The sequence below is a fragment of the Myiozetetes cayanensis genome, unplaced genomic scaffold (genome assembly GCF_022539395.1).
Source record: "Myiozetetes cayanensis isolate MyiCay16 unplaced genomic scaffold, myiCay2020 scf17, whole genome shotgun sequence".
NCBI classification, from domain to species: Eukaryota; Metazoa; Chordata; class Aves; order Passeriformes; family Tyrannidae; genus Myiozetetes; species Myiozetetes cayanensis.
The window spans coordinates 5232543-5251811 of record NW_026087378.1 but is presented as its reverse complement, the minus strand read 5'-3'; the positions used below and the strand labels follow the sequence as shown (position 1 = coordinate 5251811).

General features: G+C 45.0%; 1 protein-coding gene across 5 annotated transcripts in view; it reads right to left on the bottom strand.

The window, feature by feature from the left end:
• Window positions 1-16161, bottom strand: part of PWWP2A (PWWP domain containing 2A) — a 31835-nt gene extending 15674 nt beyond the window's left edge. For 2 of the 5 annotated variants that reach the window (XM_050312251.1, XM_050312252.1), the window contains exons 1-2: window positions 15487-16161; window positions 2912-3879 (exon numbers count right to left, since the gene is read on the bottom strand). In XM_050312251.1, coding sequence (XP_050168208.1) covers window positions 2912-3879; window positions 15487-16133 — 1615 coding nt within the window. In that variant the 5' untranslated portion in view covers window positions 16134-16161. Of the gene's footprint in view, window positions 1-1004; window positions 1101-2166; window positions 3880-15486 lie in introns of those variants that run through there. The other 3 variants (XM_050312249.1, XM_050312250.1, XM_050312248.1) reach the window with 3 other exon arrangements.
• Between the last annotated feature and the right edge of the window lie 3108 nt (window positions 16162-19269).

Genomic DNA, 19269 nt, shown 5'->3' with positions numbered 1-19269 from the left:
AGAATACATAAAAGTGAAACAGATCTCTTTTTTTCCAATTTTTTTTTTTAACATTATGAAATTTATTGTGTGTTTATCACATTCAAAAAGCATTGACCAGTGGGTTTTCTTGGGAACTGTTAGAATGCCAAGGTAGATTTGGAAGCTTAATTAGTACCTAATGACTGTCCCCTTGAGGAAAATTTGAACAGCCACGTGTTTAACACTTTAGACTTCCAATAGTTCTGTGGGCACAACAGAATAATTAAAAAAAGTAAAATGAATATTTTGGGAAGACCAGACAGTATCATGAACATTTGAAATTAAAAATATTTAAGGGTTTGATGATTAAATCCTTACCCCCATTTTCATGTCCGTTAAAAATCTAATTTCAGCCTAAGCTTCAATTTTTACATCTGTCATGATTGCCTACATGGGCAGTTATGGAAAAACCAGGATGAAAACTGCTTTGGGATGAAGGGTGGGAGACTCTTCAGGAGGCATTGCAAGACTGAGGCAGGAGTGGGTTGGAGGAGAGACAGGAATTCACATGGTCAGATAAGGACCAGAACTCTAAGACAAACAAAAAAAAGTCAAGTCAGTTGCATGAAAATGCCCCAACATGGAGCAAAAAACATGCAAGAAAAGCTGAGGTGGCTGTGGAGAGTGGGTCTGACTGGGCTGGAAAGATGGAAAACTGAAAACATTTCCCCACTGTACAAGTGACCTTATCCACAGTCTCTGTCCAAACAAATGGACTAAAAGCTAATTAAGGGAGAAATTTGATAAACTTTACAGAAAGCCCTCTACAGAGCTGGTTCTGAAACAAAAGGGACAGGTAATTGCTCAATCTCCAAATTAAGACTGAAGTATACCAATAGTATTTACATCAAGCAGTTATCTTTAAGAATGCATGAAAAAGGACAATTTACTTTTTTAAGAGTGTCCTCTAAATCCGGCATACAGATAAATACTCTGACATCCTGGATTTGTTTCAAAGCTTTTTGAGAAACACACACAAATAATTGAGATTTAGTCAATTTTATTTACAGTTTGTTTTTTTTACATTTCAGAGCATTACACAATTACATATTCTCATTTTCTGACCTGCAAACAGATACCTTAAATGGAAATATTTAAAAAAAAAAAAAAAAAAAAAAAAGAAGTTAGATACATCCAAAATGCAACAATTACACATCTGACAATTCACAAAGTGTAATTTACTAGGACGTATCCTAAGAATTTAGGAACAACCAGTCAGGAGAAAATCTGACCAATTTCAGCAATTGATTATTTACACATTCAAAACAAAGCCTCTCTTAATCTAAACCTCCAGGCAAATGGCCTGAAAGATTTCTTCAGGAAGAAAGACCAGTATGATTCACACCTATGCAGCATTAACAGCCCTTGATCCCAAACACTGAGCGACTCCTCAGCTTTGTCTTAGAGCTACAGGCATCCCTCGACTTCTCCGACCCTGAAGTGATATAGTTGTGCCCCCATGTGCATAGAAAGGTTGAGTGTTTAAGTGGTCACTACGATAAAACCCCATTTAATCTGGTCTTTAAGCCACACGAATTCTTCTTCCTTAAAAGTTTCAGCCCATCCCTAACGCCATTTAACCCGGCCTGCGCGGATCAGGACACGCCTCCAGATGTTTAAAGCGGGCTTTGAACCCACGTGGAGCGGCCAGACTAAATCCATTAGAGACTAGTTAAAATAATCTTTAAAGACCATTTAGACAAGGCTTACATTTCTACACTTCCCTGATGGGCCACCTAATGAAACAAACAAAAAAAAAAAAGTCACAGCTACTACTTTCATCCCTTGTGTCAACCCTTTGCCACAAAGCAACTAGTTATATACTGGGTAGAAACTACTACAAAATTCCCTGCAAATCAGCTGCCTTTCAGCTGAGGCTATGGCTCCTATGCATCGGGTGGTTGAGGAGGTTTGTTTTTTCTTTTTTTTTTTTTTTTTCTCTCTTTAAAAAAAATTCTCACTTGAAAAATACTGAAGTCCTCACTTTAGGCTAATTTTGATTGCATGTTCAATTTGCTTCACTGTCAAGAAACCGCTACAAATGGAACGAGTTTAGTATAAAAAGAGCAGACAACCGAGTGCAACTTCTGACTCGCCAAGTCCTTCACGGTAGTTCTCTAACTAGGCTATGGATTTTGTGGAGCCTCCAGGTTTCTTGCCTACCTTACTTTCCATGTTCACGTTTCAAACTGCGTCAGCAGGGCCCGAACCTCGGGGGTGAGCTGCTTAGCAGCCTTGGCTGCCTCTGTGACGGCCTTGCGGTACAGACCCTTTCTCTTCTTATTAAAGCGCAACTGGAAGCTTTCTAAAAAGGGGGAGAGCTGTGCAAGAGCAAGGAAAGATGTTGTAGTGGAGCCGAACCATGAGATACGAGCCTCCTGCCGAACTAAAAGGCCGTTATCTTTCCGGCTCACAGTTATGGTAAGGATACGGGCTGGCCACCAAGGGAAGCCATAAATCTTGGCCCAAACAATGTCCCCTACACATACGGTCCTGCCATCTGGTGTGACACATTTAGAGACGTTTTTGGAAAAGACTTCCGTTTTCAAGGAATTACTGAGCTTTTTCTCTTCCTTCGAAGAGGAGGAGGAGGAGGAAGGTGCATGCATGCTGCCTGGAGGAAAATCAAAGCTTTCAGTAGAGCTACACTCAGAGTTGGTAGATTTCAAATCATCTGTGCTATCACTACTACAAACTGATGCACTGGAAGAGTCAGATTTCTTTTGATTAAGGGTCATGTAAACCGTTATATTGCTTTTGCTGCCTCTCTTGCCCAGTGTCTGGTGTTCATCCTGATCAACAGTTACATGCATTTCACTCGTGTCCTGAACCTCACTGCTGGCCTCTTCGGGGCCTTCTGAGGGGCTCTGATTTTCTGAAGGGGCCTCACCTGCTGAGCGGGTGGAGGAGCAGCGAGACTGGGGCTTAGTTGCCATCTTGCCACTCCGTATTTTCTCAAGTCCTGTCTTGAGAGAAGAGTCATTTTCTTCATTCCGATACCTTTGTGGCTTTAAACGCAATCGGGGCGGGAGGGAACCTGAGCTGGTGTTCTGGAGACGCCGCGTGAAGTGGACCTTAGAATGTGCATTTTTGGAAGAGGAGGTTGCACTCTGCTTCTTTTGTGCCTTTTCTTTGGCCATTTTCAAGACTTCCCGAGCTTTTGCATGATCCATGTTTTTGCTCTGGAGCACTTTTTTTGTATTTAACTGCGCTTTTGAAGTATTTGCTTGTGCGGAAACTTTAACCACTCTGCTTCTGCCGTGGGCAATATTTGAAACCTTGACCACAGCGTTCCTTTTCTGGCTTTCATTTTGGCTTTTTCCATCCACCTTGTGGTCAGTCTTAAGTTTTTTATTCACAGTAGTCACGCTCTCGTTTCTTCGCTTTTTACTGTCCTCGTATTTTGCAGAGTCACTTGCGTTGCCACCTTTTTTGATTTCCTTTTTTTCGGCGACAACGCTGTTTTTGCACTTGTCACACAAGACCTGCCGGGGCCGTAGTTTGATCGCGTTCATGATCGAAGTGGGTTCCTCCCTGTACATTTTACGCTTGGGCCGCTTGATTTTCCGGGGTGGAGGTTGAGGTATTGACTGGTTATACGTGTCCCTGATAAACAAAGGAGGAGGGTACGGTGCTCCCTCGTGAAAGAGAGGAGGTGGTTTAGAAGTCCATAGGCTTTTAGCTATGCTGGGCTCTGATGGCTGTGTGAGGGGAGAGTCGTCAGAGACTGCAGCGTCAGACTCACACTTCACCTGTGCCTCGTCTTGGAATGGTTTACTTTGGAGCTGCATGGCTTCAGGTTTGTCCTTGTATTCCCTTTTAGGAAATATGGTCACAGGGATTCCATGGGGTCCAAACCTTTAAAAGAGAAGAAAAAAATAAAATTGAATGCTTTGAGGGACCTTTTGCTGCATTTGTTACACTGTATTTGAAAACCCGTCTGCATTAGGTAGCCAGCATTTGAAAGACACAAATCCCAGGAAAATTAAAAGCTTCATATCCAGCCTTGTGGGAAGCTTTGAAAAAGCAGAACACTAAAGCAAAGTCAGTAGAGAACTAGAAATACACAACCTCACTTATCATCAGTTCCTCTTGCATCAACAAGATGCCCTGATAATGTACCAAAAATATCTTTTACAGCAGTAAAAGAATTAACTTTATCCCTTCAGAAAACACAAACATACAAACTCATCCCATCAACTCCAAATCTACCCAAGATTATTTTCCATACTAAGTTGATTTTATGTGAAGGCATCTTCAGTGACTTTTACAAAATCCTTCCATTTTTAGCATAGCAGAAAAGGATGAATGTTTCAGATTGAAGTGAGACAAATCTGCACTGTATAAATCCTTGCACTGAACAGAGAGTGCCATCAGTCTTCATCCACAAAAGCTCAGCACTTGATCATCTGATGCATTACAGCCCAAAACTTGCCAGCCTATCTGTTTTGAGTTTCTCCCAGCAAAAGCACCTTTACTGCAACTCAGTGCAAACCATTGCTCTCTGTTCTGCAGGCAAACAAGGTTTTAAACCTTTCCATGTTTTTCTCCAGACTAGAATCACTGCTGATCCAGATCTCTCCTGCCCCATTTGACTCACACAGAACTTGTTTCCACTCTGATTTGAGGAGAAGAGAATAAAAATCCCAGCAGGAATTAGGCATTGGCTTAACCTTCCTCTAGGGGTCCAACAGGTACCAACCCTTCTGCAAAGGGCTGTGCCAGAGGAGAAATTCCAGGGAAAGCCAGTGCATTTATCCATTTACACGACGTCATGCTGGTCTTCTGAGAGCAAACTAAAAATACATTCCTTTTTCAACATTGTAACTTTCAATCAACAGAACCAGGCAGGGGGGGTTATAAAAGGTTATTTCACCTCCCTTGGGTTCCACTCCACATCCCCCAGTGAGATCCCAGCCTCACACAGAGCTGTCCCCGGGCTGCTCCGAGCACTGCCCAGCTCCAACTCCCACTCCCACACCAAGTGTGTGACTCCTGTTAGCTGGCATTTTAATAATTTGACTTTAGTGCAGTAACACGGTGGACAAGGAATTGCAACTCAAATGCCAAATCTTCCATTTTAAAAACCACTAAAACATCATAATGTTTATCCCACCCTGCCTGGCAGGAGAATGAAGTTATTCCTCAAGATCTGTCCTCAGGTTCACACTACTTTGTGTTGTTGCACTGTGGCTGCTCAACTGCAACTGATTGAACTGAAGTTTATTGTAAATCTTTTCTGTCCAAGCTGCCTCCCTCAAAACTGGTTTTGAAAAAAGTCATCATAGGTGTTAGAAGGTTCTTTACACTGTCCCCAACCAAAGCCATCACTTGTCTGTCCTTCTGCTTATCTGTTAAGCCTCTTTTTACATCTAGAAGTTTTAAGTGAAACAACCAACCTACCCAAGGTTAAACTACCCACCCAGTTTGCACTTCATTACAGAAGAACAGAAATAGCAGAGCTCTAAGCAAAGGGTATCCAAAGTTGTCATCAAGAGAAGGGACATTCAACACGTGACAATTTACTTGCCCATGTTTTTCCATGTTACATTCCTACCTTTGAGCCCTGGAGACAGAAGGAAGAGCCCAGGGGACAGACAAAGCAGCTCTGTCCTGGCCCATGGGCTGCCCAGTGCTCTTTACCCCAACCCTTGGTTTCTGAGGCTGGGACCCACTCCAGTTGAATTCCACACATCTCCCAGAAAGGAGCAGCAGAACTAAACACAGTCCACTGCAGTACTGAGGGCTACAGCAACTTATAAACATTCAGCAGCTCATCCAGACATTTTTCCAGCCTACAGTCTGGCATTAAACCACCAGGGACTCACTCATAACTAAGTTATAGGTTCCCTAAAGTCCCACAAGTCCACCAAGTGTAAAGAAGTTGCTTTTCCACAAACACTTTTCCTTCCTCTGAGGATTGTGAGCAAGTTATTCAATTCCAAGTAGGGATTTAAAAGAAACTATCAGCTGACCATAATTAGATTAGCAATATTTTCAGTGTTCCTTGCATCAAGACCTTCAGCTTCTAAGAGGAAATATGATCAGATCCAGATCCTATCTTTCGTCACCTGATAAAGATTACAGGATTTGGGAAAAAGTTAATCTATGATAAGGGTTGAAAACAAGGTAGGGCAAGATCTCTGCTGTGCCCAGACAAACACCTCAAGAGTAGAACTAGACAGGAGTGGGACATCAAATGTGCAAACCCCACACAGAGAAAGAAACAACAAAACTCTTCTCACTCTTCTCACTTCTGCCTCAGGAATTGCATTTCTGAGCCCTCACAAGACATTTCCAGAGTCCAGTGCACAAGCCTTTCTCCCAGAGGACATTTATGCTGACTCTGATTTAGGAAATTAGGCATTATTAGCAGTGACTAGGAAGAATTGGATGAGGAGGGCTGCAAGGTTCTCCAGACGGATCCCATTCAAGTACTTCAATTCTCTTTTCCCAGGCTTTTGTCCTACTGCCTCACAAGCCCAGTCAGCACAATTATCACTCAGAGGCCTGGTGGAAAGCTCAGCATGTGACAGCTCCTATCAAGTCAAAGATTAATACTGTACCATAGACTCTCCTTACCTTCAAGCACCTGCACAATACACAGGCCAAAGCTGAAGAACAGGACAGCCAAAGTGGAATTTTTACCTAAGATGTAAACCTGTGTTAGTAAGACACAAAACCAATCCAGACTGAATCTCTGAAGGCAAAGTGTGCCTCACAAAAGGTACTGTTTTAACAGATTAACTAGAATCTCCCATCCCTGCCTACCTAAAAATGAGTGAATTGGGGAACATTCATGGATATTGTTTAGTGCCAGTTATGCCCAACCCTATTCCTGTAAAGGGTGTGTCAATACATACAGACACAACTAGCCAAGACAGTCCACCTGCAGGACAAGACAGACGTGGTAAAGGCCAAGAGACTGAGCATTATTTCCAACAGCTCAGTGTGTGGTGCCCTCTCTTTGGCCTCATCACACAGCAGACTGCATCCATAAACATGCAGTTTTTAGATTTCCTTCTTGGAGAATCAAGTTTTCCAGTTATGCAACTTGGAAGAATGACATGAAAATTAAGAAGAGAAAACAATGGCAGAAAAACTTACAAATTAAACAGTAAATGATACAGGGGGGAATTAAGACAAAGAACAAGGCAAGAAAAGAAGAATTTGTTTTTCTTAAGAGAAACAGCAGAATGAAGACATGATCTTAAACCTATTCAAGACAAAGTGTGACACAGCATCTAATTACTTCAACAGCAAGCAATAGTATTTACTGCATGTACTGGGATTTCAAGCCCTATTTTCACATGTCTAGTACGTGGGCCTTGAAGACAAATGTTTCTCATACAACCACAATAATAAATTTTGCTACACCAGCTACAATGCTGAAATAGTCAGTAGTGCCACGTGTAGGCAGCGTTAGACATAAAACTGCAGAAGTATTTGGCCTCATCTGCTACAGAGATGAAAAAGGACTAAAAGGCTAAAAAAAATGTGTTAAAAAAGAATCCAAGCAACACAACTCAGTTGTGCCATGACATTTACTGATCTTCACATCAGTCAGTGACTGGGCTGTAGATCACCTTTGAAGAGAAACCATTTCAGTTACTACAGCACTGAGATGACCCAGTTATTTTGTTTGTCACCTGTTGCATGCTAAAGTACTGTAAGGAATTGCCTTCTCTTTATTCTAAAACAAACTAAAGTTTTAATATATTGATCCCAAGTCTCATCTATCCCCACAATATTATTTTCATCCAGAAAAGGTTACTCTTGGAAATATATACCTAATTACTGTTTGCTAAAAAAAAAATCCCTCAGTGCCCAGGTTCCAGCTGCCCCCTGAACAGCTCCACTCCTGACAAACATAACATTTCCACCTCAGCCCATCACACTCGAAGGATTCATTGACAGGGAATCTAAAACTGAAGTGTGAAAAAAAAAACAAACTAAGAAAGAGGTATTTCAACCTAATTCTAGGCAGTTGTGGAAAGCAAAATCAGAACCAGTTTTCCATGGTGCCAGTTCCTCTCCTGTAAAAGTGTCCGGGCTCTTTTTTGCTTGGAAAATGCACCTCTAAGAGAGGATGGTGTAAAAAAAAAACAAAACCAACTTATCTCTAAGAGGTTTTTCAAGTAACCAGGGCAATCAGTAGGATCTAATCATATTTCTGCTATAGATATCCCTTCAATATACATATTCATTAAAGACATAAATAGCGACAGGAATACCAGGATCTATATTTAAGGAAGAGACTAATGGGGTAGAGGAGATCAATTCTGGCAGTTCAATGATATTTACAGTGAGAAGAGCTTTCAACTGACCAGGATGTGCAGAGACAGAAAGATGATAAAATGAGGCTTTATTTCCACAGCTTGTCAAGTGCAAGTTAATTAACAGGTAGCCATGGCATCTAAAAGCCAGTCTGGGTACCAAACCTAGAAGTCTGTCATTTAAAGCCATATAGTTTTGTGTTACAGCCATTAAAACTTAAGTACCTCAAGGAAAGCAAAACTACTTTTTTCAGATCTAAATCCTAAAAAATTACTACAATGAATACATATTATTATTCAATTTGTATGCAAAACAGCACAGTTAAAGAGTATTTTTTAAGAAATTAACATGAGATAAGGAACAAATCCCATCTAAAGCTGTATGTACACAAACATCTAAACAGTACACCCTGGGGCAAAGTGTTTTTACATTATTATGTGTAAGTCTTAAGTTCTCATCTTTAGCCTCCAATGCCTGACTTTTACTTCTCTATTAAAAGAAACAGAAATGAAAAAGCACCTTGTTCTGCCAAGAAGAGCCAAAGGAGAGAACCCACTGAACCAGTTCAGAACTATTTCCCATTTGTCTGTGGACACACTGAATTAAGGCCAACAAAGCACAGTAACTTCCAGTGTTCAAGTGTTAAATGAAGTCTGTTGTAAATGACTATGATCAAAACTCATCTTCAGCACTAAGTCAGAACTGCAGCAATCTCCTATTGCCTATTTTTCCATTGCTCTTGTACTCAGTATCATCCCCAGTGTTCTGCAAAAGCCAAGAACAAGCAACAACTGAGGCCATTTTTATTGCATGGATCAAAGTTCTAAGACCCTGAATGCTGGGAGTATAATAATATGCTGAAATAACATCGAGCTAAGGGTATATATTTCAGGTATCTAAACTGAGGGTTTAAATTATAATATTCAATGTAATATGCAGTTAGATCATAGCTCTTTGAACACTAAGTATTCCAGAGCTCCTCAAAGTAATCTGTATCCAAAACACAGATTATCCAACAACCTATTTTTAATGAAGGATCTACTTGGTGTGATGAAGCACAACAATGGAACACAGTGCTTTAAGTGGCAGTTTCCTGAAAAGAGCATTCCCACAAGCCAAACAATCAACTCCACATTTTACTCACCTCCTGAGCAATGTAACACCAGCTTAAAGAGATTAGAAAATGCATATTTCACTTAAAACTCTCAAAACATGGCAAAGGACTGCAGTGTGAGGGACTCTTGGAAACAGCACAACAGAAAGAAGAGACGTTGCCTCAGCATGAAGGAAAATTTGGTTAAAGATATGATGGTTCAAATTAAGTGACGTGTGACAATCCACACCTAAACACACCAGTGGGAAGCTCACCTATGGAATAACGTGGTTTTCAAGCAGGTGCTCTGGCCTGAAACCCAAGCTCTTGTTTCTGGCACTTTCAGGACAGAGGAGAGACAAGAGCAGGGCATGCACAGAATTGAGTTTGAGAAGTATCCCAAGAAAGCTGGTGAGAAGCATCCAAGGCAGCAGATGACTTGAATTACTCCTGACTGCTGTAACCTTGGTCTCTGCTGCAACCACTGCCCAAGCAGAAACCAACTCATGGCCACCAAACAATGTGCAAACAGCCCCAAGGCTGCATTAGCTCACAGTGCACCTCTCCACGGACTCAGAAGCCCTTTGAAAGGCTTCAGCTTCCAAGAAAGTGACTCCCAGAAGTCCCTGGAGTCGGGATGCTGATGCAGGCTCTGAGGAATTATCCACTGTGGAGACAGAAGCTCTGAGCTGATAAGGCTGAACACAACACAGGTGGTCCCTGTGGGAAGGTAACACACACCTTTCCATCAGACAGGATTTACAAATGCATTCCCAGAATTTCCTTCAGTTTTTTGTAACCCAGAGCTCTATCAAGGATGTAAAAGTAAACTTTCAAAAGATAAAATGCTTTGAGTTCAGGCTTTCCCCTAACTACTACAATTTTACTGGCAACCCTATAAGATGAAGGTCTGTTTAAACCAAAAGTATCTTTTAACATCTACTGCACTTTGGAGTAGACACTTTGCTGATAAATTTATTGATATATTTTAAAGTATTACACAATTGCAAAACATTATTAGTAAGATAAAATACCCTGAATATACACTTCAATATACACCTTAAATATACACCTCATCCACATACCAGTCAGACCCAAGACACACAGAAGAGAATGACACCACTGATTAATGGATGAACTTTAAGCCAATTCAGTGCCAAGATTCATCAGTCCCACAAAAGAAAATAAAACTGAAAGCAGATTGAAAATTTCACCTCTGACCTGTCTCTCAACACTTTGAGCCAAGTCAACCAAGGAACCCTCAGAAAGCTGGATAAGCCATGCTGCTGGAATGCAGAGAGGAACACTGTATTACATCCCAGTCCAACAAAGAACAGCTGTAGACTACAGATACCTCAGGAAAGAAGTTTGAGGCACAGTCCAGACACCCAGTTTACCACTCCTTGTACTGGCTCAAAATCAGAAGCAGACTGGCAAGTGTTTGCAGAATTAATGTGCTTTATAACTATACTAATAAAATACTGCAAGCTAGGCCAGTTTTGTCAGCTATTTCCACTTCCCAAGAGGAAACTTGAAAATGAGAAAGCCTTTCAAAAGGCATTTGATAAGTGACCACAAATAACACTTAAAGTTTCAGATGTTGATAGAGACACTACTTTCATAGAGGAGCTGAAAAGCTACAAAATCATAGAAAATTATAGGATGAAAGATATGTCACAAAATCTTCTGATCCAACACTTCATGAAGCCATGAAGCTGCTGAGGGGACTGGAGCACCTCCCCTATGGAAACAGGCTGGGAAAGTTGGGGCTGTTCAGCTGGAGAGGAGAAGGTTGTGTAGAGACCTCAGAGTCCCTTCCAGTGTCTGAAGGGGCTGCAGGAAAGCTGGAGAGGGATCTTTCATCAGGAACTGGAGTGACAGGACGAGGGGGAATGGCTTCAAACTGACAGAGAGGTTCAGATGGGATATTGGGAAGAAATTCCTCCCTGTGAGGGTGGTGAGGCCCTGGCACAGGTTGCCCAGAGAAGCTGTGGCTGCCCCATCCCTGGAAGTGTTCAAGGCCAGGTTGGACAGGGCTTGAAGCAACCTGGGCTAGTGGAAGTTGTCCTTGCCCACGGCAGGGGGTGGGACTGGATGAGTTTTAAGATCCCTTCAAGATCCCTTCCAACCCCAACCATTCCACAATTCATTCTAACCCCATCATCTAAGTGAGGCTACATTTGACACTACGTCGTTCAATAAAACCTCTGTCAGTCACAAGCAAAATACACATAAATCAGTCAGTTAACCCTCCACACACACTCACATCACACTTAGGTTCCTGGTGCCCTGGGGATAATGAAAACAAATGTCAAAGAAGTGCTATGGATGTTCCTTAAATACCAGAATTTCATCCAGCTCCTTTACACTTCTGAGAAGCTACAAAAGAGAGCAGGTGGTGAGTTGTGGGAACCCCTTGCAAACAGGATTCAGGAGTCACCAAGAAAGAATGCTGTAACTGAAAACTGCTCCTAGGATTGCAAGAACTGGAAGCTGCCTATAAAAGTTTATTTTCATCATACAGTTCATGCACACCTTGCTGCAGGAAACCTTTCCTTATCTTCCACAACCAAACCCCAATAAACCTATGATTTCAAACACCTGCCTACTAGGAATACATCGGACATCTTTTAGATATCTACGACTTTTAGGTCACAAAACAACTTTTTGCTCATTCTTTCTCCCTCAAGAGCTATTATGAACACACAAAAGTCAGATGGGAACTTGCTTAAAGACAAGAAAATTGTCTATCACCTCTTTAGGATTAGAAGGAATATTTTAAGTCAAATGATAAAGCAATAAAAAATCCAAATCCTGACTGTTGCCAAAGCAACAGAATATAAATTTAATCCCCCTCCTCCCCTAATCTTTGGGAAGGAGGAAAAAAAAAAAAAGAAGAAACAATTATCTTCTCTCCAGAAAAAACAAACTAAACCAAAACTAACTCCTACATTTTAAGATTTGCAAATGCTACGCTCATCAGGTATTTTCGTACCACCTACTTCCTCCAGGTGCAGAGCAGGATTTGCACTAATTCCAAGCCAGCAGGTGGGATGAACATCTCCTGTCCCCTAAGCAAACAGTGTCAGGCAAATGCCGCATACAGGCACGTGACAAGGACTTTTAAATCCCATAAAAACAAGGAATGATTTGGGTTGGAGGGGATCTTAGAGCTCATCCAGTTCCAACCCCCTGCCACAGGCAGGGACACCTTCCACTAGACCAGGTTGCTCCAAACCCTGTCCAGCCTGGCCTTGGACACTTCCAGGGATGGGGCAGCCGCAGCTTCTCTAGGTAAGCTGTGTTGGTGCCTCACCACCCTGACAGGAAAGGATTTCTTCCTAATATCCCATCTAAATCCACCCTTTCAGTTCAAAACCATTCTCCCTTGTCCTGTCACTCCAGTTCCTGATGAAAGATCCCTCTCCAGCTTCCTCACAGGCCCCTTCAGATACTGGGAGGGACTCTGAGGTCTCCGCTCAACCTTCTCCTCTCCTCCTTTCTGCTGATTTTCAAACCTTTCTGTGCAGCAGGTTCACAAGACTGCCATTAGTACAGGCACAGAAAATACCTCCTTAACTCAAATAAATGTAGGAATAAAGTCCACTGAACACCAAAGTGCTCATGTTATAAACTCCCAAGTTCTGAGTATACAAACATTATTAGCATGTGCAGTGGACACATCAACCACTTTTTCAAGCTCCTGAATGAGTAAATTCTAATACAAATTTTCACTTTTACTTAATAAGAGCTGTCAATCTCACAATTTTGATCACTTTGATATTAGTAAAGTTTGTAAGATTATTCCCAAGAATTTGAACGAGATGGATTTCAGGAACCCCTCATCTTCCATGCTGGAAATCCCAGTGATGTCCTGTAAAGGCATGCTGAAATTTAGGTGGTTTTCATTTAACCCTGGCCTTCTTTTTAGTTTTTGGTCCAGGGGAAAAACTTGTTACAAGATTTCCAGGGTCTGCCACAGTTACAGATGATCCTGAAATATTTTCATGTTCTACAAGTCCAGGTGCTGCTACACAAAACAAAAATAAAGAGATATAATAAAAAGCTGACCTCAACAGTAATACCCTTTAGTCACCACTGAAGTGGTAAGACTGAAATTCGGCCATTCATGTAACACCTTTGTTTTTCCTAATGTTTCAACTTATTACAGGCAGCAAGATCTTGAACTATAGAAACAGTTCAACAGAAACAGAGCTCGTTTTCCACTGCATTTCCTGCTCTGAGGCATCTGAACAGAGACTCCTGTTATCTATCAATATTTACTTGTCACCAGCCAAACATTACAGACCTTATGTCTCAAAACTCAATTTTCTTGTCCAGTCCCTCTGCAGAGCTTGGCCATTTTTAAGTTTCACCTTCCTGGATTTCCACGTAACAAGCACCTCTGTTACATGGGAAGATCATATGAATGGAGAGAAAGGAATAAGTGGTTCCACTGCAAAGAGAATCTGGGAGGAACAGCCCAAGCCTTTCCTTATGGCTTTTCCACAGTTCTCACTGCAAAGGTTTGTCCCAGGGGCTGTGCTTGGAACCAGGGAGAATGGAGATGCTTCCCACAAGGCACAAGAGCAGGAGCCACCCTGCAAATTGACTCCAAAAAACGAGGGGATGCTGGTGGTCAACGTGTGTTTGGGAAGGCCCAATCCCTCTCAGGAGTAAGGGAGAAGCTGATGTTTTCCTTCACCCCTGAAAGCACAGAACCAAGTGCCTCACCCTCCTGACCACGGCAACAATGTCATTTTGCTGGTACAACTTCAAGCCTACAAAAGAATCAGTGTTACCCAGGACTACAAGTTAATTTGTATCACCTTCTGCCCCGCCTTGAAACGCTATTTCACGCTCCAAGTGAGTGCAGTTTGCAGACCACATTTTAGTACTTGGCTTCAAAAGACAAATTGGTAGCTTAGCATCTCATACCTCAACAACTGACAAATTTAAAACTTAATTCCACGGTATTATCCAAAAGCTGGGTTTCAGAAAAGGTCTTGTGTGACAAGACCCAGCCACATAGCGAGGCCCAGTGCTGGTCTCAAGGCTTTCCTTCTAGGAAGCCTTGAGAATTTTGATATTACATGAAGTTATTAAACATGTAAAAGGAGTGATAAAAGACATATTTCCATACATGCAGCTTAAATTCGGGGAAGAAAAGAACTGCATGTTTTGCATACCGATTATTTTAAATAATAACCTTGGTCAGATTTCACTCTTCTCTCATGTACTTGCATAGTCCTTATAAGTCTACAAAACAAGAGGTATTTTCACCTGTAAACAGCAGTTAAATTGTTTATAAGATACAAGGATTTCTGGTCTCCCAAGAACCCCTTGCTATAGAAAGGCAATGAAAAGAAGCAAACCCCAAAGTCTGATAAGGCTGTCTGATAAGTTATTTGGTGATACATAACAATCCCCCCATCCAAAAGGATATTTAAGAACCAATAAACTTCAACTCATTCATTGCACACAAGGAGCAATTAATACTAATTAATAACTGCATTAATAACTGCAACAGCCTGGCTTGAAAACCATTATTCTGAAAAAAAAAATAAGTACCGAAAAATAAGGTTACCGAGGCAATGTAAGCCAGAACGAACAGGGAAAGAGATCTCTGCGTCTGTTTCGTACAACATCTGTAGCTCGGGTCCTTTTCCCAGGCACACAGGGATGATGCTGCAGGCGCCGTGGAAACCCAGCCAAGCCCAAAGGCTGTGCCCATGTGCTCACGCCTCTCCCAGCTCTCCCATCTTCCCATTCCCATTCCCCGGGCCCTTCCCACCCCGGCTGGAAGGGTCGAGGAGGAGGATGCCCGGGAGCTGATGCTCCGCTCCCCGGGGGCAGGAGCCGCTCGGTCCCAGGCGGACCGGGGCCAAGGAGGGGATGGGACTGGAGGGGAAGGGATGGGAAGGGAAGGAGTGCAGTGGAGGGGGGGCTGCAGCCGCCGCGCCCCTCGGCCCCTGCCCGGGCAGCGCCCCCGAGAGTCCCGGGGGCCGCCCCCATCCCGCCCCTGGGGGCTCCGGGCGGGCTCCCGGCCCCGGCGCTGGGTGGGGGGCTCAGCCGGCTCCCCCCCGAGCTCTCACCTTTTCGAGAGGTCCATGAGGACCCCGGAAAAAAGCTTCTCTCCCAGCCGGAACGAGACCACCAGGGCGTCCTCGATGATGTGGTCCAGGGTGACCCGCACCTCGGAGCCGGGCAGCAGCGCCGGCGCCTCCGCCTCCCCCGCGCCCGGGGCCGCGGGCACCGGCGGATCGGGCTCCGCGGCGGCGGCAGCATCCGGCTCCTCCTCCTCCGGCCGGGACGGCTCCTCCCCGGGCCCCGCGGAGCCCCCGGCAGCCGGCGGGCAGGGCTGCGGCGGCTCCCGGGCGGGCTCCGGCGGCGGGCAGGGCTGCGGCGGCTCCGAGCACCCCGGGCTGGGCGCCGCGCGGGGCTCGGGCCGCGGCGATTCCACCGCGGGGCTGCGGGGCGGCTCCTCCGTCTTCCCTGCGTCCGGCTCCCGAGTCCCGCCGGGGCTCCGGGCGCGCTGCACCGGCGGCGGCTCCTCGGCCTTGCCGCCGTCGGCCTCCTCGCCATCCGGCACCGCCGACTCCACGGCCTCGCTGACGGCGGGCGGAGGGTCCGCGCCGGCCTCGCTGCCCGGGATCGGCTCCATCTCGGGCTCGGCCTCGCCGGCCCCGCCGTCCCCCGGCACCGCCGCAGTCGCCGCCGCCTCCGCAGCCATGGCCGCCATTTTCTCCGCCGCCTCCCTCCAGCCGCGGGAGCGACGGCCACGGCCCGCGGGGAGGGAGGGCCCGCCCCCCGCGCCCGCAGGCGGCGTCTCGATTGGCGGGCTCGCCGCAACACCGCGCTCCTACTGGACTGCACAGCCGTCCGTCAAACCCCGCGGGAACTTCCCGTTGGCCAGCGGGGGCTTCATTCAGCGCCGAGTCGGGAAGGGAACGGGAGGGCGTGGCTTAGCCCTTTATAGGCCTCCGCTGAGCGGGGGGCGGAGCTTGCGGGGCTGCTGCGCCATCTCATTGGCGGAGGGAGGTGCCGCTCCCCAGGGAGGGCGGTGATTGGCGGCGCCAAGTGTCTGTCGGGGGCGGGCACACGGAGCGCGCGGGGGAAGATGGCGAGGGCGGGAGGGCGGGCGAGATGAGGGGGAGTGTGCCCTTCGTGGCGATCGGAGCGTCCCTCATGGGCGTCGATTTGCCCTTCGAGGGGGTGAAGTCGCCTGTCGGGGTGTCCCGTTCGCCCCTCAGGGGGATCCAGCCTGGTGCCCTTTGAGGGGTAAATCAGCACTTTAAGGTGTTAACCAGCATGACTGAGGAACATCGGGTGGAGTGGAAAACGCAGTCTTGAAAAGGGGAAGAGAGGAGTTAGTCTTTTCCCTTAAGGTCATGGAATGGTTTGGATGGGAAAGGACCTTAAAGCCCATCGAGTTCCAACCCACCTGCCGTGTCCCAGGCTGCTCCAAGCCCGCCCAACCTGGCCCTGGACACTTCCAGGGACGGGGCAGCCACAGCTTCCCTCTGGTTCTGTTTCGAAAGGTTGCAAACACTCGCGCTCAGAAGTTCGCAGAAACAAAGTTGCCAGGCACCTTTCAGGCAGGGGAGGGTCCTGGCTGCAAACCACAAAGGTTTTATCTCTGGTGGGGTTTCTGTACCTTCGGTGTTTAACTGCGGGACAGCTGGGGCTGCTGAGCCCGCCAGAGAACAGGGGCAATAAATCCTGAGCCTACAAGAAATTACCGACCAACACAAAGAAACTACTCAGCCCTTGAGCTGATTGGACTTTTCAGATCCAACAGCTCAGCCCAGCAGGCCCTTTGTTATGTTAAGCCCAGATTTATGTAAAGGATGGGCATAAAATGGAAGATTTCCTCTTGCAAGTCCTACTGGATTCCACCTTTTCAGCAGGTGTTGCTCGTGGCAGACGCTGGCCATTAAAATGCAAACTGATGTCTTTTTACACCCACCGGAGTCCTCAGCAATCCCTGTGCTCCACATAGGAAACAAATGTGGATGTGTGGCTTGTTCAGGCTGCTCCATTGCAGTAACACAGGAGATTATGTGCTCGGCCCTGCTGTGGGGTCTTAAAATACAACGTGAACAGCTCATTTCAATGCTGGAAGGTGCTATATGTGCTTTTCAGAAGAGGTAAATAAGGACATTTATGTACCAGCCTAATGGCCCACAGAAATATGATGCCAAATAACCCTTAAATCCAAGCATGCTAACAGTAGTCATGTGGATGCAGGATGAAACCTGTAAATTTAACAAAAAAGTCCTCACTATATAATTTTTTTTCCCCATCCCAAATTCCTTTGACCACCATTTAATTTCTATTTATTTTAAATCTAACCTGTAATCTCCTTAGGATGGGATTTGTCTTACAGTGGCTGGTCTGCATAGTGATTGGCATAGCTGGAGTCTTGTTTCTATCCTGGAACCTTTAGAAACTGCCAAAATACAACGAATCAAGTTAATGAAACAGATTGCACTAACACACTCTCTGTAAATTAAAACAAATCTGTGTTCAGCAAGTGGCAGGAAGGACAGAAGTGGAAAGAAGAAACTATAAATTAGAGAGAAGAACAGAGACAATTGGAGGGAATAAAACAAAACGAATGTAGGAAAAATGTAAAGCTCTACAAAGATGTCTTACAGCAAACTGGCAGGATGGGAAGCTGAGGAAGGTGCAGTTTTGGGCGGAGAGAGTGAAGGGATGTGATGTGGTTGTATGAGGCCTGTAAACAGCAGGTCTGGTGGATCTCTCTGCACAGGGAAAGAATTATTTGTGTGGGCAAGATGGGATGTGATGAGCATCTGGGATATAAGAACCTTAAGCTTGACTGTTTAAAGACCTGTGTGCTCAGTATTGGTGACATGGGTTTGTTCTGTCATGAAACTCAAATCTGGAGGTCTGTGAACAGTCACAGCATGTCTGTTAACGAGTGCACTGGGTGGGGTGGGTGTTGTTTTAAGAAGCTGTGTAGATTCAGATGCCCATCATTCTCTGAGCATGCACTGCCAGGAAAGAGCCAGCACAAAATGCAAGGTTTTAAGGAACAATATTCATAAATGGAGAATAAGCAGGGTTACTGTGAAGCCAAAATGCAGCTCCCCTCAGCTTCCTTGGAGCTGATTTAGTTGCCACAGCAGAAAAGCTGTGTTAGCCTCCAGAAGGAGCTGCACCCTGGAATTTGTGGTGTTACTGGTATCCAAGGTAGCTGGATATGTGTAAGTTCCCTGTGCCTGTTCTTGCTGCAGCTGATCTCAGTGTGGGCACACAACAGCTCTAAAGGTGTGTGTGGATGTCTAGGGAGAGGTTATAGCAGGTAGGGCAGGAGATGCCTCTCCTAATATCTAGGTTGGGGTGGAAGAATTTTAGAGAGGAGGTTTTCAAACAAGAGCCTTGCTGAGACTTCAGGACTGCACACATTCAGGAGGTTGTGGTTTATGTAAGTGCAGTAACTGCAGCCTTTGCTGGCTCTTTGCAAACACAGAAACACTGTGCCACAGGAAGCATCGTGCTTTGCTCCCCTGCTCAGCCTGAATTACAGTGACAATGGCTTCCTGTGGCTGTGACAGTGACAGCAATTTCCTGTGACCCTGGGGAAGGCCTGAGGCTCTCACAAAAAGCTCCACCGAGTTTAGTGTTCACAGTTTTATGCAGTGTTAATAAATCCATTATTCAGCCTTTGCAAGGCACGATCTGCTGTTGTGAAATTTTCAAGGCTTTCCTACTTAAAAACAAGGAAAGCCAATGTGTGTAAGCAATGCAGAGGAACAGAGGTAAATAAATTGAAAGTAAAGATTGGGTCTTGGTTGTATGCTGCAAACTTACTGCTTCTATAACAGCTTGGGAAAGAAATGCTCTTAAAA